This window comes from Ammodytes marinus, assembly GCF_949987685.1.
Source record: "Ammodytes marinus genome assembly, chromosome: 13".
Classification (NCBI taxonomy): Eukaryota; Metazoa; Chordata; class Actinopteri; order Uranoscopiformes; family Ammodytidae; genus Ammodytes; species Ammodytes marinus.
The window spans coordinates 5,811,529-5,831,133 of NC_137217.1; the positions used below are offsets into that span (position 1 = coordinate 5,811,529).

General features: G+C 41.8%; 1 protein-coding gene across 2 annotated transcripts in view; it reads right to left on the reverse strand.

Annotated features, from left to right (window-relative positions):
* Positions 1–5,199: 5,199 nt before the first annotated feature.
* Positions 5,200–19,605, reverse strand: part of LOC307259790 (low-density lipoprotein receptor class A domain-containing protein 4-like) — a gene marked incomplete at its 5' end in the record, with an annotated part of 146,500 nt that continues 132,094 nt past the window's right edge. For both annotated transcript variants that reach the window (XM_080039791.1, XM_080039792.1), the window contains 3 exons: positions 5,200–12,205; positions 16,269–16,319; positions 19,055–19,209. In XM_080039791.1, coding sequence (XP_079895917.1) covers positions 11,621–12,205; positions 16,269–16,319; positions 19,055–19,209 — 791 coding nt within the window. In that variant the 3' untranslated portion in view covers positions 5,200–11,620. The remainder of the gene's footprint in view (positions 12,206–16,268; positions 16,320–19,054; positions 19,210–19,605) is intronic.

Below are 19,605 nucleotides of genomic sequence, written 5' to 3' on the forward strand. Positions count from 1 at the left end.
TGACTCAAGTGTCAAGATGCCTCTGGGAAGCCTGGGGTGAGGAGTGGGTCAGAGAGAGAGGGAGACAAACACTTTAACAATACTTTTTTTCTGTTGAAAAGGTCGCTGGAAAACATCCTCTGATGGAGCGCACAGAAAGTTGCTCTGGAGGTCACATTGTGTAGCAGAAGTTTGGCCGTAACAAAAACTTTATTCATTGAATCTGAGTAGCATTTTAGATCATGTATTAGATGAGGGCATTTTCAAACCCAAATGACCAGAAATCCATATAAGATCTGTCCACCCGAAGAAATAGCCATATTTTCTCAATCGGGTGTTAATACACAGGCTTGGATCTGTAACCAAAGGGGGCCCATTGCAGCTAGCATCATGCACGTTCACAGAGCCTATGCTGTGTATTAACACCAGATTTATTTTCCAGTAGATATTGACTGATTTTGACAAAGAATATGTACAACAAGCATTCTCCAGAATGGCTGACTCCACCTTAAAGTGGTACACTGCCTCAGTGACTTCATTGAAGCTGCATGTGCCTCTCCAGAAAGTCATTTAAATGTGTTGCCAGTGAAGCAGTTTAGCCTGAGTAAAAAGCTATGTCAGTATTTCCTTAGAACTATAGTTTCCCAACAGACGGCACTGCTTCCTGATAAAATATGGAGGGGTTGACTTGGTACTAGAAAGCAGCTCCCTGTCTGATGCTGAAGTTTGGGGTGGGGGGGGGGGATGCTGACTGTCTGTACAGTAGGATGCATTGCAGAATTTATTTTTCCTTTTCCCAGGCGGGGGAGGGGGGGGGGGGGGGTCACAGAGAGGACAGGGGGCTTGTAAGTGAGGCTGGGTGCTCTGAACAGTAGTTCTGCTTCACTCCTGTGAATGTTGTGACAAGCTTCCAGACGGGCTAGGTGGCTAGGACTAATAATAAAAAGCTGTCTCGCTGCTGGAGTATACAGACACCTATGTTTTATGCTTTCTTTACGAACCAAATCTTCGACAGAGGAAAACAGAGATTGTGAATGACATGGATGGAAAGATGGATGGATGGATGGATGGATAATTGTGTCCACATATTTATTGTTTTTTATAAAGATCTCTTTAGAATAGTATCATCAGGATCAGACTGAGCTAGTTCTCAGTCGACTCTAGAACTCTTTCTCCGTGTGCTTTCATCTCCGTGCTTAGGATATTGCAGTTTAAAAGTTCCACATTGGCAGAATGGGATTTGGATGCAAACCTCCCATTTGAAAGTGTCACTGACCAACCCACCAGGCCACATGCTTTGTGACCTGTTCTCCAGGCCGTTTAAACTTTTTCTTTGGGGTGTTGAACTTAGAGCTTCCCAACAGAGTATTATCCAGGTGATATGTACCCAGTGGGATTCAAACCAGTCACCACAAGGTTGCATTGCTCTATGGCTCCGAGAAGACCTTCTACGCCACCGAGACGGTTCACACATGAACCCTTTCTCTGGACGCTCTTATTTCTGTGCTTTGGCAGTGGGACTTTTAAAAAATGCCCATATAAGGGTTTGATCACACAACCTCTGAGTCTCCAGGGATTCCGCAATCAGACTGAGCTACTTCTCTGTTCAAACGTTGAGCTTTCTCCGGCGATTTTATTTCTTTAATTTGGGTATTTGACTTGAAAAATTCTGTCCTGATGAGGTTTCAAACAATCAACCTTTCGCTCACTAGGGTAGTTTTCTTACTGACTGAGCTGGGAACATTTCTTTGGACAATTGTATTTCTTTGGGTTTTAGATTGGAAAAATGCCAATGTGTCGAGGAATGTGTTAAGTTGAATAGTGACTGCACATGAGTAAAAGACGCCATTATAACACTTTTTAAACGATCACAATAAAATCTGTCAACATTGTCAACCGTGTTACTCCCTGTCAACTGTGTTGTACTTGATGGGTAACACAGTTGACACGTAACACGGTTGACATTTCAGCCATTTTGGGGCCTTGTGCTAAGTGATAACCTTGAACCTGTCACCATATGACCTCCATCAACTCGTGTTTGGAAGACCAAAAGTAAGTTCCCACCTTTTATTTTCAGTATATTTGATGATATTGTAACAAAAGTTGACGGGGTACATCTTAACATTCAGTCCTGTTACCTAAATTATTTCTTTAATGTAATTTGTTTATTTTTCAGAGCCATTTTTCTACCCTGAATTTATGAGCCAATACCTGCACAACTAACAAGATGCCCATCAGCCGTTGCTGCAATTTGTGTTCAGTGCTAATTAGCAAAGCATGCTAACAGTATGATAGCACAGTAAAAAATAATGGGTGTGTTTCTTTTCAGTGTCATCTGCTTCATTTACTTTGCTGCATTTTATTATTAACTGGATTATGTCAATTCTATATGGGCGTCTGTGATCAAAAAAGTATTGAGAATCTGTCTGTTAAGTGAATGCCACACAGCTTCAATGAAGAACTCTAGCCATGTCCAAGCATGAAACAGATCAGATGTAGACTAAGGAAATGATTCTCACAGGTTACAGGGATGAAGACTTTGATTATTATTTAGTGTTTATTTATTTAGTTTGTTATTTTTCCTCTTTGTTAACCCTTTTTTTTCTAAATGTCTGAATGCGTTTATATTCTTGATACTAAAATAGGCTATATCAATAATGAGTTTTTTTTTAGTAAATTAAGTTAATATATAAGAAAGTATACTATATATTTGCCAATGGAATTACTACTTACTTACTTGGTAATTAAAATGATATATTTGGATGAAAAAAAAGTGTGATGTGGGTGGGATTAAATTATGATTCATTTAAAGATGATTGGAAAAAAAGTACATAGGCATACATCAGGTGTTTATCATTCATGTAGGGGAGAGTGGCCTAAGTTGTGCAACTTTTCACTCAAAGTGACTTTAAAGTGAGGCCTTGACAGTAAAGTCTCCAACTCAAATATGTACATATATTTCAGGGTGTTGTGCATCCCTGGCAATAAAAACTTTGGATCTGGAATAAACTGTTGAAGAAATATAGCTTTCAGAAAAAAAGTTGTCTTGATGCACAACTTGCCCCCGGTGTGGTGTAAGTTGTGCGGTTGGAGAGAATACCATGGGGTGAATTGTGCCATTGCTATATATCTCATAAACTGTAATGCAAGACAAATCCATTAGACAATCACTTATTTAAGGTGTATTTAAAGTAAATAAAGTAAATAGTTGACAAAGATTGAAGGACAATTTTCTTAAACAAGGCCTAGCAAATCTAATGGTTTTACCTGCAAAGCTCACAATGACAAAGTCACCATCATCATCTTTCTGGCCATCTGAACTCTCATCAGTGGTGTCGTTAAGTGGAATTGAGATGTCACTCTCTTCTGAGCTACTGTAGACAATCACTTTCTTTTGGTGACCAGCGTATACAGCCATGCCACTGGCACAACTCTCAGAAATGTACTTTGCACTAGTTGCTCCGTGCTTGTGGAACCAACTGCCACCTGACAAATGTGATTCCCCTACATTTCTGCCTTTAAATCATGGCTCAAAACCCATATGTACACCCTGGTGTTTCCTCCCCATTAACTATCTTACCTCTGCACTACTATCTGTGTTTATGTGGATGTATGGGCTTTACGTCTTTTATTTTCGTTATTGTTATTTTACCTTCATTGTTTACCTACTGAATGCACTATGTACAGCACTTTTACATACATTTTACTTACTTACAATACATTTTACTTACTTACTTACTTATAACTCACCCAGGCCCTTTGGCACAAATCACCCCAATCCCAGAAATTTGGATAATAAGCATGATGCTGACATCGTGCTAACTGTATAGACTCAAAATGTAGCATACCAAAGCACTAAAACATGTGTCAAATGTTTTCAAACTTGTCTATAATTGTTCAGACACAATAATCAAAAAACCTTGATCATGGAAATTTTACTTTGAAAGGCAAAACACAGTTTTTTTAGCTTAAATGTGCTTATATCTTATTCCTTGTGTCTCCCTTCTTTACAGGATGAGTCAAATGGATGGCTCTTCTTAAATATGTGGTCACATTTCCAATTTCTTCCACGGTTTTCTAGAAACAAGGGGTGGCACAACTTCCAAAATGCACAACTTAGGCCACTCTCCCCTATCTGGCTGTGCGTTCTATTTTGTGTGATTTCATTGTTTTGACCCCCCAAATGTATGTTCAAAATACATTTCAAGTTAAACTAATTGTAAAGCAAATTAGTTTCACCTGTATGAAAGTGTGCTTCATGAACGATATTGCCTTAACAGTATGACAGCAGTCAGCAGGGACGGGACCGCTCCATAGAATATCGGTATCGGGTCCGATATGGCTGCTATCTTATCGGATTTCTGACTTTTAAAAAAAGATTTCAACTATTAAAAGAAATTTTAACTTTTTGTGATGAAGCACATGATAAAAGTGCATTTTAGCGATTTAAAAAGTTGAGATCTGATGTTCTTCTGTATTCAAACCGTTCAAAGCAGTTCAGGTAAAATTGTATGCATTTATGTATATGTGTTGCTCTTTTAAATTAGAATTACTATGTTGCTTAAGCCTTTCCTTTCCTTACATATAACATCACCCACCAACAAGGAAATGTAGTAATTATGATATCAGACAATATCTAGTAATGTACTGAAGTATATGGAACCATCTCTAACAGTGTGTCAATGCAGCGCTCAGACTGGATCACCAAGCTGTTGCAGACAGTGTGATGAGTGTGTGCTGCAGAATATCCCTGCGTTCCGAATCGCATACTTTCTAATATTTAGTATGGTAGAAAAAAGATTTAGTATGTTCCGATTCTTGTGGCCAGATTTAGTATGGTTAGAGAGACCCGGATGTCTACTACATCCGGCCAAGATTTTTAGTGTTGAAAACAGCATTCTATTTGGGCGATTTTATGATGTAATAAATAAGTAAAAGTATGCCCCATTAGTATGCCTAGTGCCTACTGCATCCTAACTATATTATTTTTATCGTTGGATATAGTATGTAGAATGGAAACAAGAAAGAGTATGCGATTCGGAACGCAGGGACAGTGTTAGGGTCTGATGTGCCTGTGTGCTTTGGCTGAGGACAGATAAAGAGCTGTCTCCGCTGCTCCAGTAATCACATTACAACAAGCTCATTATGTAGAAGAGACAGAGAGAGGGACACAGCAACAGGGAGAGAGAGAGCGCCCACAGTAATCACTTTTAAAGTTTTATTCATTACGCTGCAGTTTGACTACAGCATAAGTACAAGCATAAAATCTTTTTGACTACAACAGCACTTTAGAGCAACAATTTTTTGATTTTTTTTTCTTTCTTTTCTGTAAAAGTATTGCAATAACAGACCTTAGGCCTAAAACCTATTACATCACAATTGCTTAAATAAAAAGAGGCAAAAAGTACACAACAATTTTAACCTCTGTGTTTTGGACATATATATATCTGTATGGTTAGCGAATACAGTCATATATATATAGAGAGAGATTTCAGTACAGAGGGGAGGGAGGGGGGGAGGGTTCATTTTGTAAGATAAAGCAAACCGATGTTACAAAAAAAAACATGATGGAAGCAGTCCTATGGTAACTGTCAACAGAGAGAGAGAGAGATAGAGAGAGATTACCAAACTGTTGAGACTGTTATCATTGTTATTATTATCATCAGTATTATTCAAATGTGGATATGGATATAAAACAGCTACATGAGCAGTCAGCAAGTTGAGTACAGACTTGTGATTAAGTGAGAAGAGGGAGAGCGCGCTGCAAGGGGGAGGGGGGGGGGGACACATCCAATACAAATCAGTCTGAGCCCAAGTTAGTTCTTCAAGCTAGTGCAGGAAACAGGAAACAGTTTTTTTCAAAATAAAATATAAAAGAAGGGGGGCGGGGGGGGGGGGGTCCAGCCAAAGTTACAATAGACTTTTTTTTTCCAAATCAAAACGACACAACTGTCACTTATTTTGGTGCTTTGAAAGAGAGAGAAAAAATGGCGCATTGTTGTTGCTATGTACATTGTTGTCTATAGATAAGAATGAACATGCTCTGCTGCGGTTTATTGTACAGTGGAGTAATTTTTTTCAGTTCACATACTGTAAATAAAATGACTGCAGGTTAAACATGACTTTTTTGTTTCAATATACTGTGCCACATATAACATTGTAATGTAGAAAATAATAATAATAATAATAATAATAATAATAATAATAATAATAATAATAATAATAATAATAATAACAAAGAGAGAAAAGTTAAATGACAGTTTTAACGGCATTTTTCCCCACTCGTTTCACGCTGGTGCAACTTTCCAATCTTGACAAAAAAACTAAAAAAAAAAAAAAAAAAAAGGGAATGACCATTTTTTTTCCTTGAATGTTTTCCACTCTTGCTGCGTGGCGCTCCTGTAACGGAGCATAGAGGGTTAAGTCCTCCGCTTAGATTGATAGCAGTGTTGAGTGTGACATAGAATTTGGCAAATATATTCAGAGTGACAGTCGGATTTGAACTGAAGTATTGTTTAAGATCTACGAGTGCAGACACAGTTGTTCTTCTGTCTTGGTGTGCAGTGGACATGTGACGCGCGTCTTCCCAAACTGGAACATTGATCAAACTGAGGCCAGGCTGAAGTGTGTATGTGTTTGTATGTGTGTGTGTGTAGTTAATTATTGACTTAAAACATATGTGTGATAAACCTATATGTTTGTTACTGTGGTGAAATCAAAAAGCACCACCAGCCATTACCCAAAGCATTGTGAAAGCTTGTTTTGTAAATGATCCAATAAACAAGTGATTAATATCCCTTCTCAACCACATCCTTAATCCAGAGGCTATTCTCATCCTTATCATAAAACAGACTATCATTTATAAAATATTATAAGTAGTTATTTGTATTTGTGTGTTGCGACCATATTTCTAAGCATACTTTGCAAAGCATGTTTTCTCATAAAAAAAAAGACAAAGCACGTTTCTTTTTAACTGGAGGCATTTTACAAATTTGATGCTGCCTTTCTTAAAATTCTTATATCGTCTATACATTATATTACATTATTCACAACAATTTTTTTTTTTGTGTGTGGTTTTTCTACCCATTGGGTAGGATATGTGCATAATATATTCAAGTTATATACAGCACCCTTACAAACAAACATAAAGAAAGACAGACTACTGAAAAAAGCACCGTTGGAAGTGAGGCACAACGAAGGTGGGAGCTTTTTGAGTGCAAGTGGGGGTTCCTATGTCTGCTCCACACACGCGTGCTCCGGTCAAATGGCTTGGTTGAGATGTGTCCATGCTGCTTGGGTTAGGGAGGGAGCGCGGCTGTCTGGCATAGAGGAAGTCAGCAAAAAAACACTGGGCCTAACCACAACTCCCTGGCCTAAAATAAATGCTCAAGGTTGGGGTGTGGCAGCCTCTATTTCTTGCTACACTGATGGTTACGTGGTCACCAAATGTATAGTTCCTCCATCATAGTTTCCAAAGTTTCTCTCATATAATTTTTCTGTTGATTTGTCTGCCAGACAGTTTGCTCTCTCAAGTAGCCCTGACACCAAAGCCAGCTGGAAGGATCCCAAGTGGCCATTTTGACTTGAGGGGTGTGGTCTGCTCAAACATGAACATTTAATAGGCACCTTATTTACTCACATAATAGTAACATGCAAATCTCCTTGTATAGAAAACATAAAATTCATCTTTATATCCTCAATTTTACAAGCTATGACTGCGCAGGGGACAGAAGGAGGGCTAGAAACCACAGAAAGAAGGAAAGAAGAAGAAGAAGAAGAAAAAGCGGAAAGAAAGGGGCGGGGTTTGAAGCAAGTACAAGGCCGTACAGTCAAAGGCAAAAGTGTTGGGGACAAATCTCTTCACCCACTCTCACCTTGGTTTTCTGTGTAACTTCGGTAAGTGTTTTAATATGGGTGTATAACAGGAAATAAGAGCAGCTGGGTGGCAACACTCGTGCCTTTGACTGCAGAGGGAAAGAGTTCTCATTAAGTTTGGGATGATTTGATTGGACAGGATGGACAGAGTGGGCGGGGCATGAGAAGCAGCGAGAGCAACAATAGTAGCAGCAACAGCAATAGCAGCAGCGATGTAGTAACACACACAGAGAGAGAGAGAGACACACACACACACACACACACACGGATAGAGCCACATGGACACACTGACCAGAAACACAAAACAGGAACACACACACACACACAGGTGCATCTCAATTTCTTTTGAATATCAACGAAAAAACAATTATTTTCTCGCCGTAATTGAAATAAAAAAGTGAAACTTACATATATTCTAGATTCATTATACACATAAAGTGAAATGAATCTAGAATAAACATACTTTTCATAAGGTTGACATTTCTGTATTATTCATCCTTTTTTTTTGATTGGTTTCATGTTATATTGTCATCAAAATTTAAACAAAAGAAAGGCTTTTTAATGATATTCAAAAAAAAAATTAGATGCAACTGTACATTCACACACTAACAAGAGTGCACATCAGGCAGACAGCTCCTCCTCCTCTCCAGGGACATTTCCAGGTTCCACTGGTACTTGCACCTGTGTCCCAAATCCATCATACAAACTGATGGTTAGCGCGCGCACACACACACACACACACACACACACACACACACACACACACACACACACACACACACACACACACACACACACACACACACACACACACACACACACACACACACACACACACACACACACACACACACACACACACACACACACACACACACACACACACACACACACACACACACACACACACACACACACACACACACACACACACACACACACACACGGTTTGCACTAATGAGAAATTATGTAAATCTATGAGCAGACACCTGTCACTCAAACTGCCACTTTTGGAATGCCACTGCCAATCCAACTATTTTACCTTATGTCATCCAATTAGCCTTAAAACTTTAGTACACTGCATTCATTCATGGCCTATAATATTGCGTGCTGAGCATCAGTATGTAGTATGGAGTTGGGACATATTGTGTGTGTGTGTGTGTGTGTGTGTATGAGTCTACAAACAAGAAAGGTGGTGTTTTCTTTGTGTTTCCTTGAGCTTCTCAAAGTGAGTCACTTCTGCAGCAGGATATTAACCAGCATGCATCTGGCTTTAATCAAAGCTTTTCTAATGACAATGTGTTAACATAGACAGTGCCAAATAAGCCAAACGTCCTGATAAATCACTCCGAAAAACACACACACACACACACACAATGCAGTAAGTGCTTTTACGTGTTGTTAAAAGGTTTAACCAACACACACACACACTCACGCACGCACAGACGGGGGGGGGGGGAGGGTGAGGGGGAGGGAGAGGACTAGACTGCACTAGCACACTGCCAAACAAGGGCTCCACTCCAGTCTCCACTTTTAAAGGGCTTGGCGGACTCTGCATCATTTGATCGCACTTTCTCTGCACACGGATGGGAGGAGGGAGTGATGAACAGTGTGCACCAGAGAGCCACTGTTAGAACGCTTGTATGGGTAGGGAGGGAGGGAGAGGGAGAGGGGGGTTAGAGGGGGCAAACAACACAGAGAAAAAAGCGCAAGAGCAGAGGAGAAGGCAACGATGAGCAGAGAAAAAGGCTCGATCTTTTTCAAAAAGTTTTTTTTTTTTTTTTTTTTTACTTTTACAAAAAAAAGGACCCTTCCAATAGCCCTTTGACCTAAGACCACAGACAGGTTCCCTATGGGGGGGGGGGGGGGGGTCTTCACACCGTGTCCTCTTGGGTTGTTGTTGTTTTTTCTTTGTGGCTTTAGAGACGTAGAAGGAGACGGAGGGAGAGCCTCCCTTCTTTTTTTTTTGTCTTGTGTTTTTTTCTGGTTGTCATGGCAGCGGGCTTGGTGTTCTGTGTGGCTGTTGGCAGAATGCACTGTGCATGTGGACAGATGAGCGGGTTGGGTCACTATGGACACAGGAAACAGCAAGGGCTCAGGTGCTCATAGGGGTTTTAGGGACAGAGTTGAAAAAGTCAAGAATTCTGCTTTGTGACCAGGCTGCTGGATGGACATGGTAAGATATGTATGTGTGTGTGTGTCTGTGTGTGCGTGCGTGCATGCGTGCGTGTGTGTGTGTGTGGTGTGTATGTCATGGTTGCTATTGTTATTCTTGGTATCTTGATATCCAACCAGCTGGCCAGATTTCCCCCAGAAATGTCAGAGCGTAGGGGAGCAGGGTGGATCTTGCCAAGCAGCTCTCATATCTCTAAGAGTTTAAAGGCATACTAAGAGATTTTTTAGATCCAGATACATTTGTTAGTCAAAATCATCTTATATCATCTCACAATCCGCTACCTAGTCCCATCGTGTGTGCAAGATTAAAAACAATGGTGGGGTTAACACAGAGCTATTGCCACGGTCAGTATGAACATAAACGAACGTTGGCTAAAGGTTTTCTCTTGAGATGGCTTGGTATACCTTTAAGGAACAACTCTGGTTTTGGGGAAAAAAAGCCATCTCCAAATCTAATAAGGAAGTTAAGAAATGTTGTTGGTCCAAGCCAGCGTCTGGTCACCAGGGCAGGTCCCCCCCTCCCCCCCCCCCCCACTAGGCTGAAGTGTACACGGACGTGAGCAAGTACAAGCTTATTCTCCTACTAGAGTTCCCACTGTGCCTGTGGTTGTAAGCAAGACAGATATGTATGTAGGCTGGGTTACGAGTATTTCTTGCGTTTTTTTTTTCCTTTCAAAAAAGGAAGGACATAAGCTTATAATACTTTAGTTCTTTTTTTCTTTTTTTTGCTCCCAAATGTTTAAACAACCTTGGAGCCAAAGTTCAGCCAGTCAGTCAGTCAGTCAGTCAGTCAGTCAGTCAGTCAGTCAGTCAGTCAGTCAGTCAGTCAGTCAGTCAGTCAGTCCTATTCATGAACAGGACCAAAGAGAGAAAAAAGAAAAGAAAAAAGAAAAACACATCATCATCATCACATAGCATCATTTCCCTCTTCTCTTTTTTACGACAAAAAGATAGTGCAACTTTTTAGATAACTTTTCTTTTTTTTGTGTGTGTGTGTGTGTTTTGAACGTTAGAAGGAGTCACATTGTTTTCCGCCCCCCCCCCCCCCCCCCCCATTTCGCTTTGCTTCCTCGTGAACCTTGGCACTGATAGGATTTTGGGTTTGTGAGTCTTTGTGTTTTTGTCTTGTTGTTGTGTTTCTCTGCAAAGTCCTTTTGATTCTCAGTTTGTCTCGCTTTGTGCAAAGATCCCGGTCCGGAAAACAAAATGGAGACAAAAAAAAAGGAAAAATAAAAAACATCCTCCTTAAGTTTCCGGGGACAAAAAGAAACGCAAAAAGCGTTTCAATGTGTGCTAGCAGTGTGTTGTCAGTATGTCTCCATGCAGTCGCAGTGCATACAACCTGCCCCCTTTTCAATCACTAACATCGGGAAAAGAAACTGAAACAAAGTCAACTCTTGGTTCCTCTCATTCCTTGTTTTAGTTGTAGCTAAAGGTTGATATTAACTTGTGCATGGGAGTGTGGAGAGAGCGAGAGAGAGAGACAGCGATAGAGAGACCACTGCGTACAATGTGATCAGGGGGCTAAAGAAGAGATAGTTTATCAGAATTGGGGCCGTTTCTGTCCCCCAAATGTTTACCCCTTTTGTCTTCACACCAGGTCGTCCGGTTGGCCGTCCTTGGCCTTGGCAGGTACTATTGTGCTTTCTGATTGGCTCTGCTGCTGCTGCTGGATGATGGTCCTGCCCGTGACTCCGCCCCTCTGGTGGTTATTGCTGTGCTGGTGTAGAAAGAACGCCGAGCCGGGGTAATGACCCATGACTTCGCTGTAGGCCGGCGGGGGGCCCTCCATGCGGCCGGAGTTGGCTGCGCTTATGCCCGAGTTACTGCTAGGGGGCCTGGGTCCACTGCCCATGCCCACCCCTGACCCCCCACCGACACCGCCAACCCCTCCTCCTCCTCCCATGTCCATCAAGTCACTGTCGTAGATGGTGCGGTTGGGGGGCGCCCTCACTGACTCTCGGTTGAGCTCCATCTGTTGCTCGGGGTCTCGTAGCTGCAGAGTGCAGGGCCCCTGGTAGGGAGGGGGCTCCTCCCCGTCAGACAGGGAGATGGTGGGGGGCAGGTCTATCTGGTGCTGCAGGTAGGGGTAGGTGGGCTGGAAGCGGCTGAAGCGCTCCCGCTGCATAAAGGAAGGGGCGGTGAAGCGGTCCCGAGCCTGGGGGGCGTATAAGACCTGGGAGGGGACACAAGGAGTGAGAGTCAGAATCACAAGCAGTTCTCTTGTCACTAGACCATACACACTCTGCATGCATGGAAGTGGGATAGCCTTCTCCACAGAGCATGGGATGTTACATTGAAGACACTAGTTTCATGTGCTGTTATCTGATTAGCATGTGTTTGTGTTTTTATGTTGTTTTACTTCAGGATGCCTATTAACAACAGGCGAAGGGACTGCCGATGGAATAGCTTTTAAGCTAACTCGGGTGCATTCACCTTTTATTCTTTCAATTTTAATGAATGTAGACTGTGCCTTTTTTCAAAATAAACACAAGTTATGCCCTATAGCTTTAAAACTGCAAACATTATATTATATTAAACATTATAACCTAGGTCAGATAATAATATCATATGACAGACTACTCAATGCTCAGCCTAACAGTATTAAATGACCTGGCTTGAACTTCTCTTTGATGGTCTATGGTAGTGTGTGGCCTTATACTGACCCTGTATATGATACTTTCTAGATTTTCATAACATGTGTGTATAGTAAATCAATATTACCCTCCCAACCTTTGTTGCTCCAGACATATGAGCTTTTATTGTACAAACATACATAGTGTTACGTAGCAGACATGTTTTCCTTATGTCTTCTCTGTTAATCATGACAGATGGTGTAGTCAGTGATTCTGGACAACGCTTATTGTCCAAATCACTTTTTTGTCAAAATCAGTGAATATCTCCTCCTGATCTGTTACCTGTCCATACTGTGTGTGCGCTGGGGAAAAAAATCCAGTGCTACTGTTTATAGAAAGCCTAGGTACTGTAAACTGGTATGTTAACAAAGGGGACCCAATGGTAGCTAGCAACATGCCTGTTTGCAGAGCCTATAGGCTGTGTACTAACAACGGATTTCATTTTTTTCAGCTCACACACAGTACGGACAGGTAGCGGATCGCGAGGTAGATATTCAGTGATTTTGACAACTAGCATTCTCCTGAACCGCTGACTGCACCTTTAACATCTAAAAATACAGTCCACTGCAAGTTCATCTGAATCTGAATTGGAAACACTTGATTATACTTGAGACTATGATCCAATTGCAGCATCAGCAGTAATGTACTGTATGTAGCAATGTACCACCAATGAGTTATCAGAGACATAACAATACAATACAATGCGGGGGGGGAGAAAAGATACTGTGTGCCTCATATACAACACTCAAAATGTGCCGGCTCTTTCCGCAGCCTTTTGTAAGACATCTTCACCTCAATTAGCTCTTCACACTCAGACAGGAGGAGATCCATTTCTCCATCTCTCACATGTCTGTCCAAAATGAAACACATTTCTACCAGGGGCCAGTCATTATCACAGCCAAGCCATTTCAATTAGTGACTGGGGCTCTAATAGCCAACTCCCCCCCCCCCCCCCACACACACACCCCTCACCCACTGACAAGGCTGTCTGGATGGAGAGAACAACAGACTGGGGAATGATAGGGGCAATTGAAATGTACAGAGAGAGAGAGAGAGAGAGAGAGAGAGAGAGAGAGAGAGAGAGAGAGAGAGAGAGAGAGAGAGAAAAAGAGAGAAGAGAAGAGAGGGTTTATATAATTAATATAAATCAATCCTAATGTTGTGTTGTCATTCATATTACTGTTTTTTGTGTACTGTCTGAATATTTAGACAAATTGTATTCTGCTGCTTTGGCAAAATTGTTAGCGAAACGTTCGTTCCCATAAAGCCCCTTTCAATTGAATTGAGAGAGAGAGAGAGAGAGAGAGAGAGAGAGAGAGAGAGAGAGAGAGAGAGAGAGAGAGAGAGAGAGTAAGAGAAAGGGAGAGGATTTAAAAGAAAGGCTAGTGAGATAAGGAGAGAGGGAAAGTAAAAGGAGAGCTAGACAGATAAAGGCAGAAAGAAACAGAAGAGCGAGAGAAGAAAAGAAAAAGCATAGAGCCAGACAGACAGACAGAGAGATAGATAGATGGATAGATAGATAGAAATACAGAGGGAGGGAGGGGGAGAGAAAGGTGTATAGATGATAGCGGAGCAGAGCGCAGCAGAGCAGGGCAGCTCTCAGACGGCTGTCTAGACAGTGTCAGGGGAGGTGTTACTGATTAATGACGCACCAAAAACCATCCAACCCCCCCCCCCCCCCCCTGCCACACACACACACACACACAGACACACACACACACACACACACACACACCCCTGCATCTATCAGCCACCCACACTCATTGGCTGCGTGTGTCTCTCTGTGGGCCAGCTGTGTGTGGATGTTTCAGCGTTGACACTGCGGTAGCCTCCCTTCATCCTGCTTGTCTCACTCTGTTCACCTGCTTTCTAATCTGTTCCATTCTAATCGCCCGTCATGTTTGTGTTTACACGTCAGACTTCCCTTTTTGCATATATAGTGCCACATTTTAGCTTTGATTTCCAAAGTGTGTGCACACTGACACTGGCCAGCTCAACGTCTCATTCAGCCTTTTAAACACTGTGGTCTGTGCAGCTGCCTTCACATGGAGTCGCTACACGGTCCACTGCAGGTATGGAGAAAAGGAAAGCAAAGCAAACACCAGTGATGATGTGTTGCTAATGAGGCTTTTGTCTCGTTTACAAGGAAATGAATCAAAGTGTCTATTATTTTATAGCCTAGCTCATATATGTTTCCTATGCACGCAGGTGTACAATGCAGCTGTCTGTTAATATCATATTGCAAACTCAAAACTAATGTTACATTTCCTCCAAAATGTAATGTAAGATTCCCTACATAAAATGAGTGTATTTATTAATTCCACTTCCATGATGCATATGAGGAGCCACCACATCAAATCTGTGACACCAGTCCTGACAGAAATCCCATTTGACTGTTATGCTCTGGTCCACCTCAATGACATCCAGATGTGTGATTGCAGCATTATCATTAGTCTTAATGTGATGGCTTGTGTTTTGGAGGTGTTGGGTGAACTCTAGTTGGAGTGTTTCTTCCAACAGCATCTCAACACAGCAGCAGCCAGCCTCCTCAGCTCTCCAACCTACCATGGACACCATAGAGCAGATCAAACTGGCATGTGTCTGCAGCCCAGGACTCTTTGAGAACAAGCCAAATGATAGATTGTTGGAGTATAGTGCCAGAGAACCAAACAGCATAACTAACAACAAGCTTCAAATTCCTCAATGATCAAATATTGACAAGAAGCAACCACAATGCAAATGTCAGGATCCCTGTGCAGTGTTCCTGTAACCACAGAAGGATTATACAAGGGAGAGTATACTGAGAGAATAACACACACAGAGCTGACGAGAGACATGCTAGATCAATGAGTGGATGCTAGGTCTGAGGTCTCACTGTTTCATTCACTGACGTTGCCATCTTTACAGCCTACAGCCAAGTGTCAGACAATGTTAAATGTACAATTGTAAGTCAACTCAACAAAAGGGTAATAAGATTTTGTTCACAACACAAATCGAATGAGATTTGGCAGGAATGATGCTGGATTGCTGTAGCATTCCCCCCCCTCCTCCCCCCTGCCCCGAAAGATGGTCTGACACTGACGATTGTACGATTTCTAAGATTTATTTCAAATCCCCAAACTAACGTCGGAGGTGGTTGCAAAACACCAAAAAAAAAAAACAATACAAACATTAGCTACTTTCCATTGTGTTTTCACAGCGTTTTCCTCACATTAAGCTAGCACCAATTCAATTAAACAAGTGCTATTAAAGTTATTACACTTTGTTTTTTGTTGGTGTTTTGTTGTAGCAAGCTGAACCTTTTCAATGAAGCCACAGATGTAACAGAACAAACACACATGGGAGAAAGCCTGGGGGTTATGGCTACAGCTTAGAGATGGGACTCACGCTAACTACGCCATTAGCACCAAACAGAGATTCAGCAAAGAGGCCATGCCCGTGCTATCATTTCTTTATGATAATGATTCTGAGGCTAAACAGTTATTTGACAGTGGTGGTTGTAAATCTTGAAATGTGTACCCACACGGGGACCAGGGGGCTTGGCTGTGTGTTTAATAGTGGTTCAGTGAGTGTGTGTATGTGTGCGTCTGTGTGTGGTCTTACCTCCGAGGCACCTTGTCGAGAGCTGCTGTCTGAAGGCCACAGACACCCATCCTACACACACACACACACACACACACACGCACACACACACACACAAAAAAAACAAAAAAAAAAGACACAATGAGGATACAGTTCCCAGGTGCTTTGAAAGATTGTGAGCAGGTTCATTTCGGAGCTTTAGTTAGATTTTCACATATTCATCCTACAAACACATATTGTATGATAGGTTACTGACACTGCATGGGAATAGGGCAACATTTTTGTCTTATAGATATCATCATGAAACTTTGCCAGTTGATTACTAACATTACAACGGGTATCTTTAACTACTTTTTCAGATTTCAGGTTTGAATCAATATGACAATATAACAACATTGAACAAACCATGCGTAAATGTGCCTGTTATTAAAGACTAACAATCTAGATGTTGGGTAAAGCCAGGGTGAACATCGTTGTTTCATTGTTGCAACATGTGTAGTCCAACGTTTTTACAGAAACATTTTTGTTACACAATACAGCCTTTTTATTTTATTTTATGAATCCAAAATCATATGTATGTGTTAAAAATGCATTTTTCCACATGTTTTTAAGAAGAAAATGCATTAATCAGTGGTCAAGGTTTAGTCAAATAAAGACTTAAATCTACATTTTGCCCTTTGATTTATACAAGCCTTAAAGAAGAAGTTATGGAAGCAAAATAGACAATTGTCCGACAAAATGACATTTTTGCCCGCAGTCTCTGGCATTCATTTTGAATGTTGACAAAGTGATCAGTTAGCCATTCTGCGTGTGATTGTTTCATTCCTGCTTGATTATAACGGCTAACTGCTCCGGCTTAGAAATCAGCAGCCATTACTGCTCTGTTGTTATGTCTGGGATGCTTTTTCACACCATTAAACTGATGATACAAACTTTCTCCCTTAGAACAAAATAGCCCCCCCCCCCCAAAAAAAAAGAAAACACCCCAAAAGTAACAACTTAATGAGCACACACAGAAGAAGAAACAAAGATGCTGAGAAAAAAACGCCTGATGGCTTCAAAACAAAAGCGCCTGCCCTGTTTGGGAGCGAGGACAAACAAAAAAAAGTGTCTCCCGTCTCGAAAGCTACAACAAAGAAACACAAAATATAACCGAAAATAACCAGTTTTCCCTTCCTCTACGTTCCATTTAAGGATGATTTTTCTCAGACAAGGTTTGGTGATGTAAAAACAATGATATGAAAGAAGGACAAACATGCATGAATCCTGGTTTGTTTCTGTGTTTGTAAGGAGGAGGAGGAGGCACAAAGGCAATGGGCTAATTCTTCTAAATTGCACTTTCTCTGCTACGGGCCTTTGTCCAGCTTGTCGCTTTCTGATGTTTCATTTATTTTTTCGGTCATGCGTTGTGGTCTGCTTGTGTTTGCATAATTTGTGTTTAGATTGTACGGTGCTGGGCAGAGTGAGAGAGGGGAGATGAAGAGGAAGAAGGAGATGAGAGGTTATTGGCTGGATTGTAATCATCAGCAATGGGATAACCCAGCGTACAAGGGCTTTCATCCCCCTTTTTCACACACAAACTGACTAGATCAACGGATCAGTCAATTTGCATCACGGATCATATTCTGTACCCCAGCCTAATTTCAGTGGGTGCAACCTTGCGTTGTCCGTATATATTCAAGTTTGTGTGTGTGTGTGTGTGTGTGCATGTCTGTCTGTCTGTGTGTGTACACGTGTGTGTGTTTGGCTTGTCCCAGAGTGTGTGTGTACGTGTGTGTGTGTGTCAGCATGGGGGCAGAGCCGCTGCTGTCTAGACAGAGCTGTTAGTGAATTAAACATCAATGCCCTGACACAGTCTGCTCTCTGAAGAAGAATCCAATTCTGCTAGTCCACCTCCTAGCAGACTACCAGAGTAAAGCTGCTGTTACCTCAGTGCAACTGGGACAGAGCCTGTGAGCAGGATAAAGGGACTCATTTAGCTCACTGCAGCTTGACATGGGAACTAACTGGTTAAGCTATGTGTTGGTCCTACTGCTTCAACGGATAAGCAACCGCACTGTCACAATGAGTTAGCAGGGACCGTAGCAGTAGACAATGATGTCATAACGGACCATAACTTTACATGTTTAATGTCATACAAAGGCAATATAGTAATTTGCCAATAACATAATACAATTTCTGAACTGTAGGGTATGGGTGTTTGTGTGTCCAGGTCTTGACACAGGTTTTTGAAAGAGGCAAATAGTAAGTAATGTGATCATGTATAGCCACTAATTAAAACTTGAATAAAGTGATATAAGTATAGTATGACATTATCGGCTCCAGTTACTACATTTGTGCAAAATGTTTGCAGCTTTTTCCCAAATCCAAACAGTGTCTTTCATTGTCACACACACACACACACACACACGTCAAAGGGCTTTCGCATGGATTCTTGTACTCCCATCCCACATTGACCCTTACCTTAACCATCAGAACTATATGCCTAACCCCAACCCACACACCAACCCTAACATGGACCTAATACTAACCTGAACCCTAGTCTTAGCCCTCAAACCTCAAACAGGTCTTTGACGAAGTGATGATGAACTGATGAAAATGTCCTCACTTTCCAAAGATGTCCTCACTGACTCCGATGATTAAAAAGCTACAAGCTAGTAATCCTCACAAAGATGCCCGTACATGCACGCACACACACACACACACACACACACACACACACACATACACACACACACACACACACACACACACACACACACACACACACACACACACACACACACAGAGGGAGGGAGTGTGCTGACCTGCTGCAGGGCATGCTGGTGCCTGCGGGCCTGGCTCTGTCTTGTGATGAAGGACCAGGTGGAGAGCTTGTAGTGGTTGAGCAGGCAGATGATCACCACCACCATCACTGTCATCACCACGATGATGATGACGATCTGAACAAACTCCAGTTCAGCTGCAAACACACACAGAGACACAGGGCCGTTAGTATGCAGCAGATACAACCTATATACAGTAGGTGCAATATTAACTCATCATTAACTATGCAGAGAAATGTACATTTTAAACAACATTGTGAAGTTAATCCGTACACATGAATACATGGTCTGTCTCAGAAAAGCCTAATTGGAGGCTAGCTGTGTAGGAGGAAACTCAAGTTAAAGATGGTGGGAAAAAGACAGTATGCAGGTTGCTGGGGTTGTAGTAAAGTTGAGGGTAGAGCGGTCGACCCTCAACTACAGAGTCGGTGGTTCGATCCCTAGTCGCCCCCGCCACATGTCAAAGTGTCCCCGAGTGTCTCCCGATAGTAAGCCTGCTATCGGTGTATGAATGTGTGTGTGAGTGGTAACGT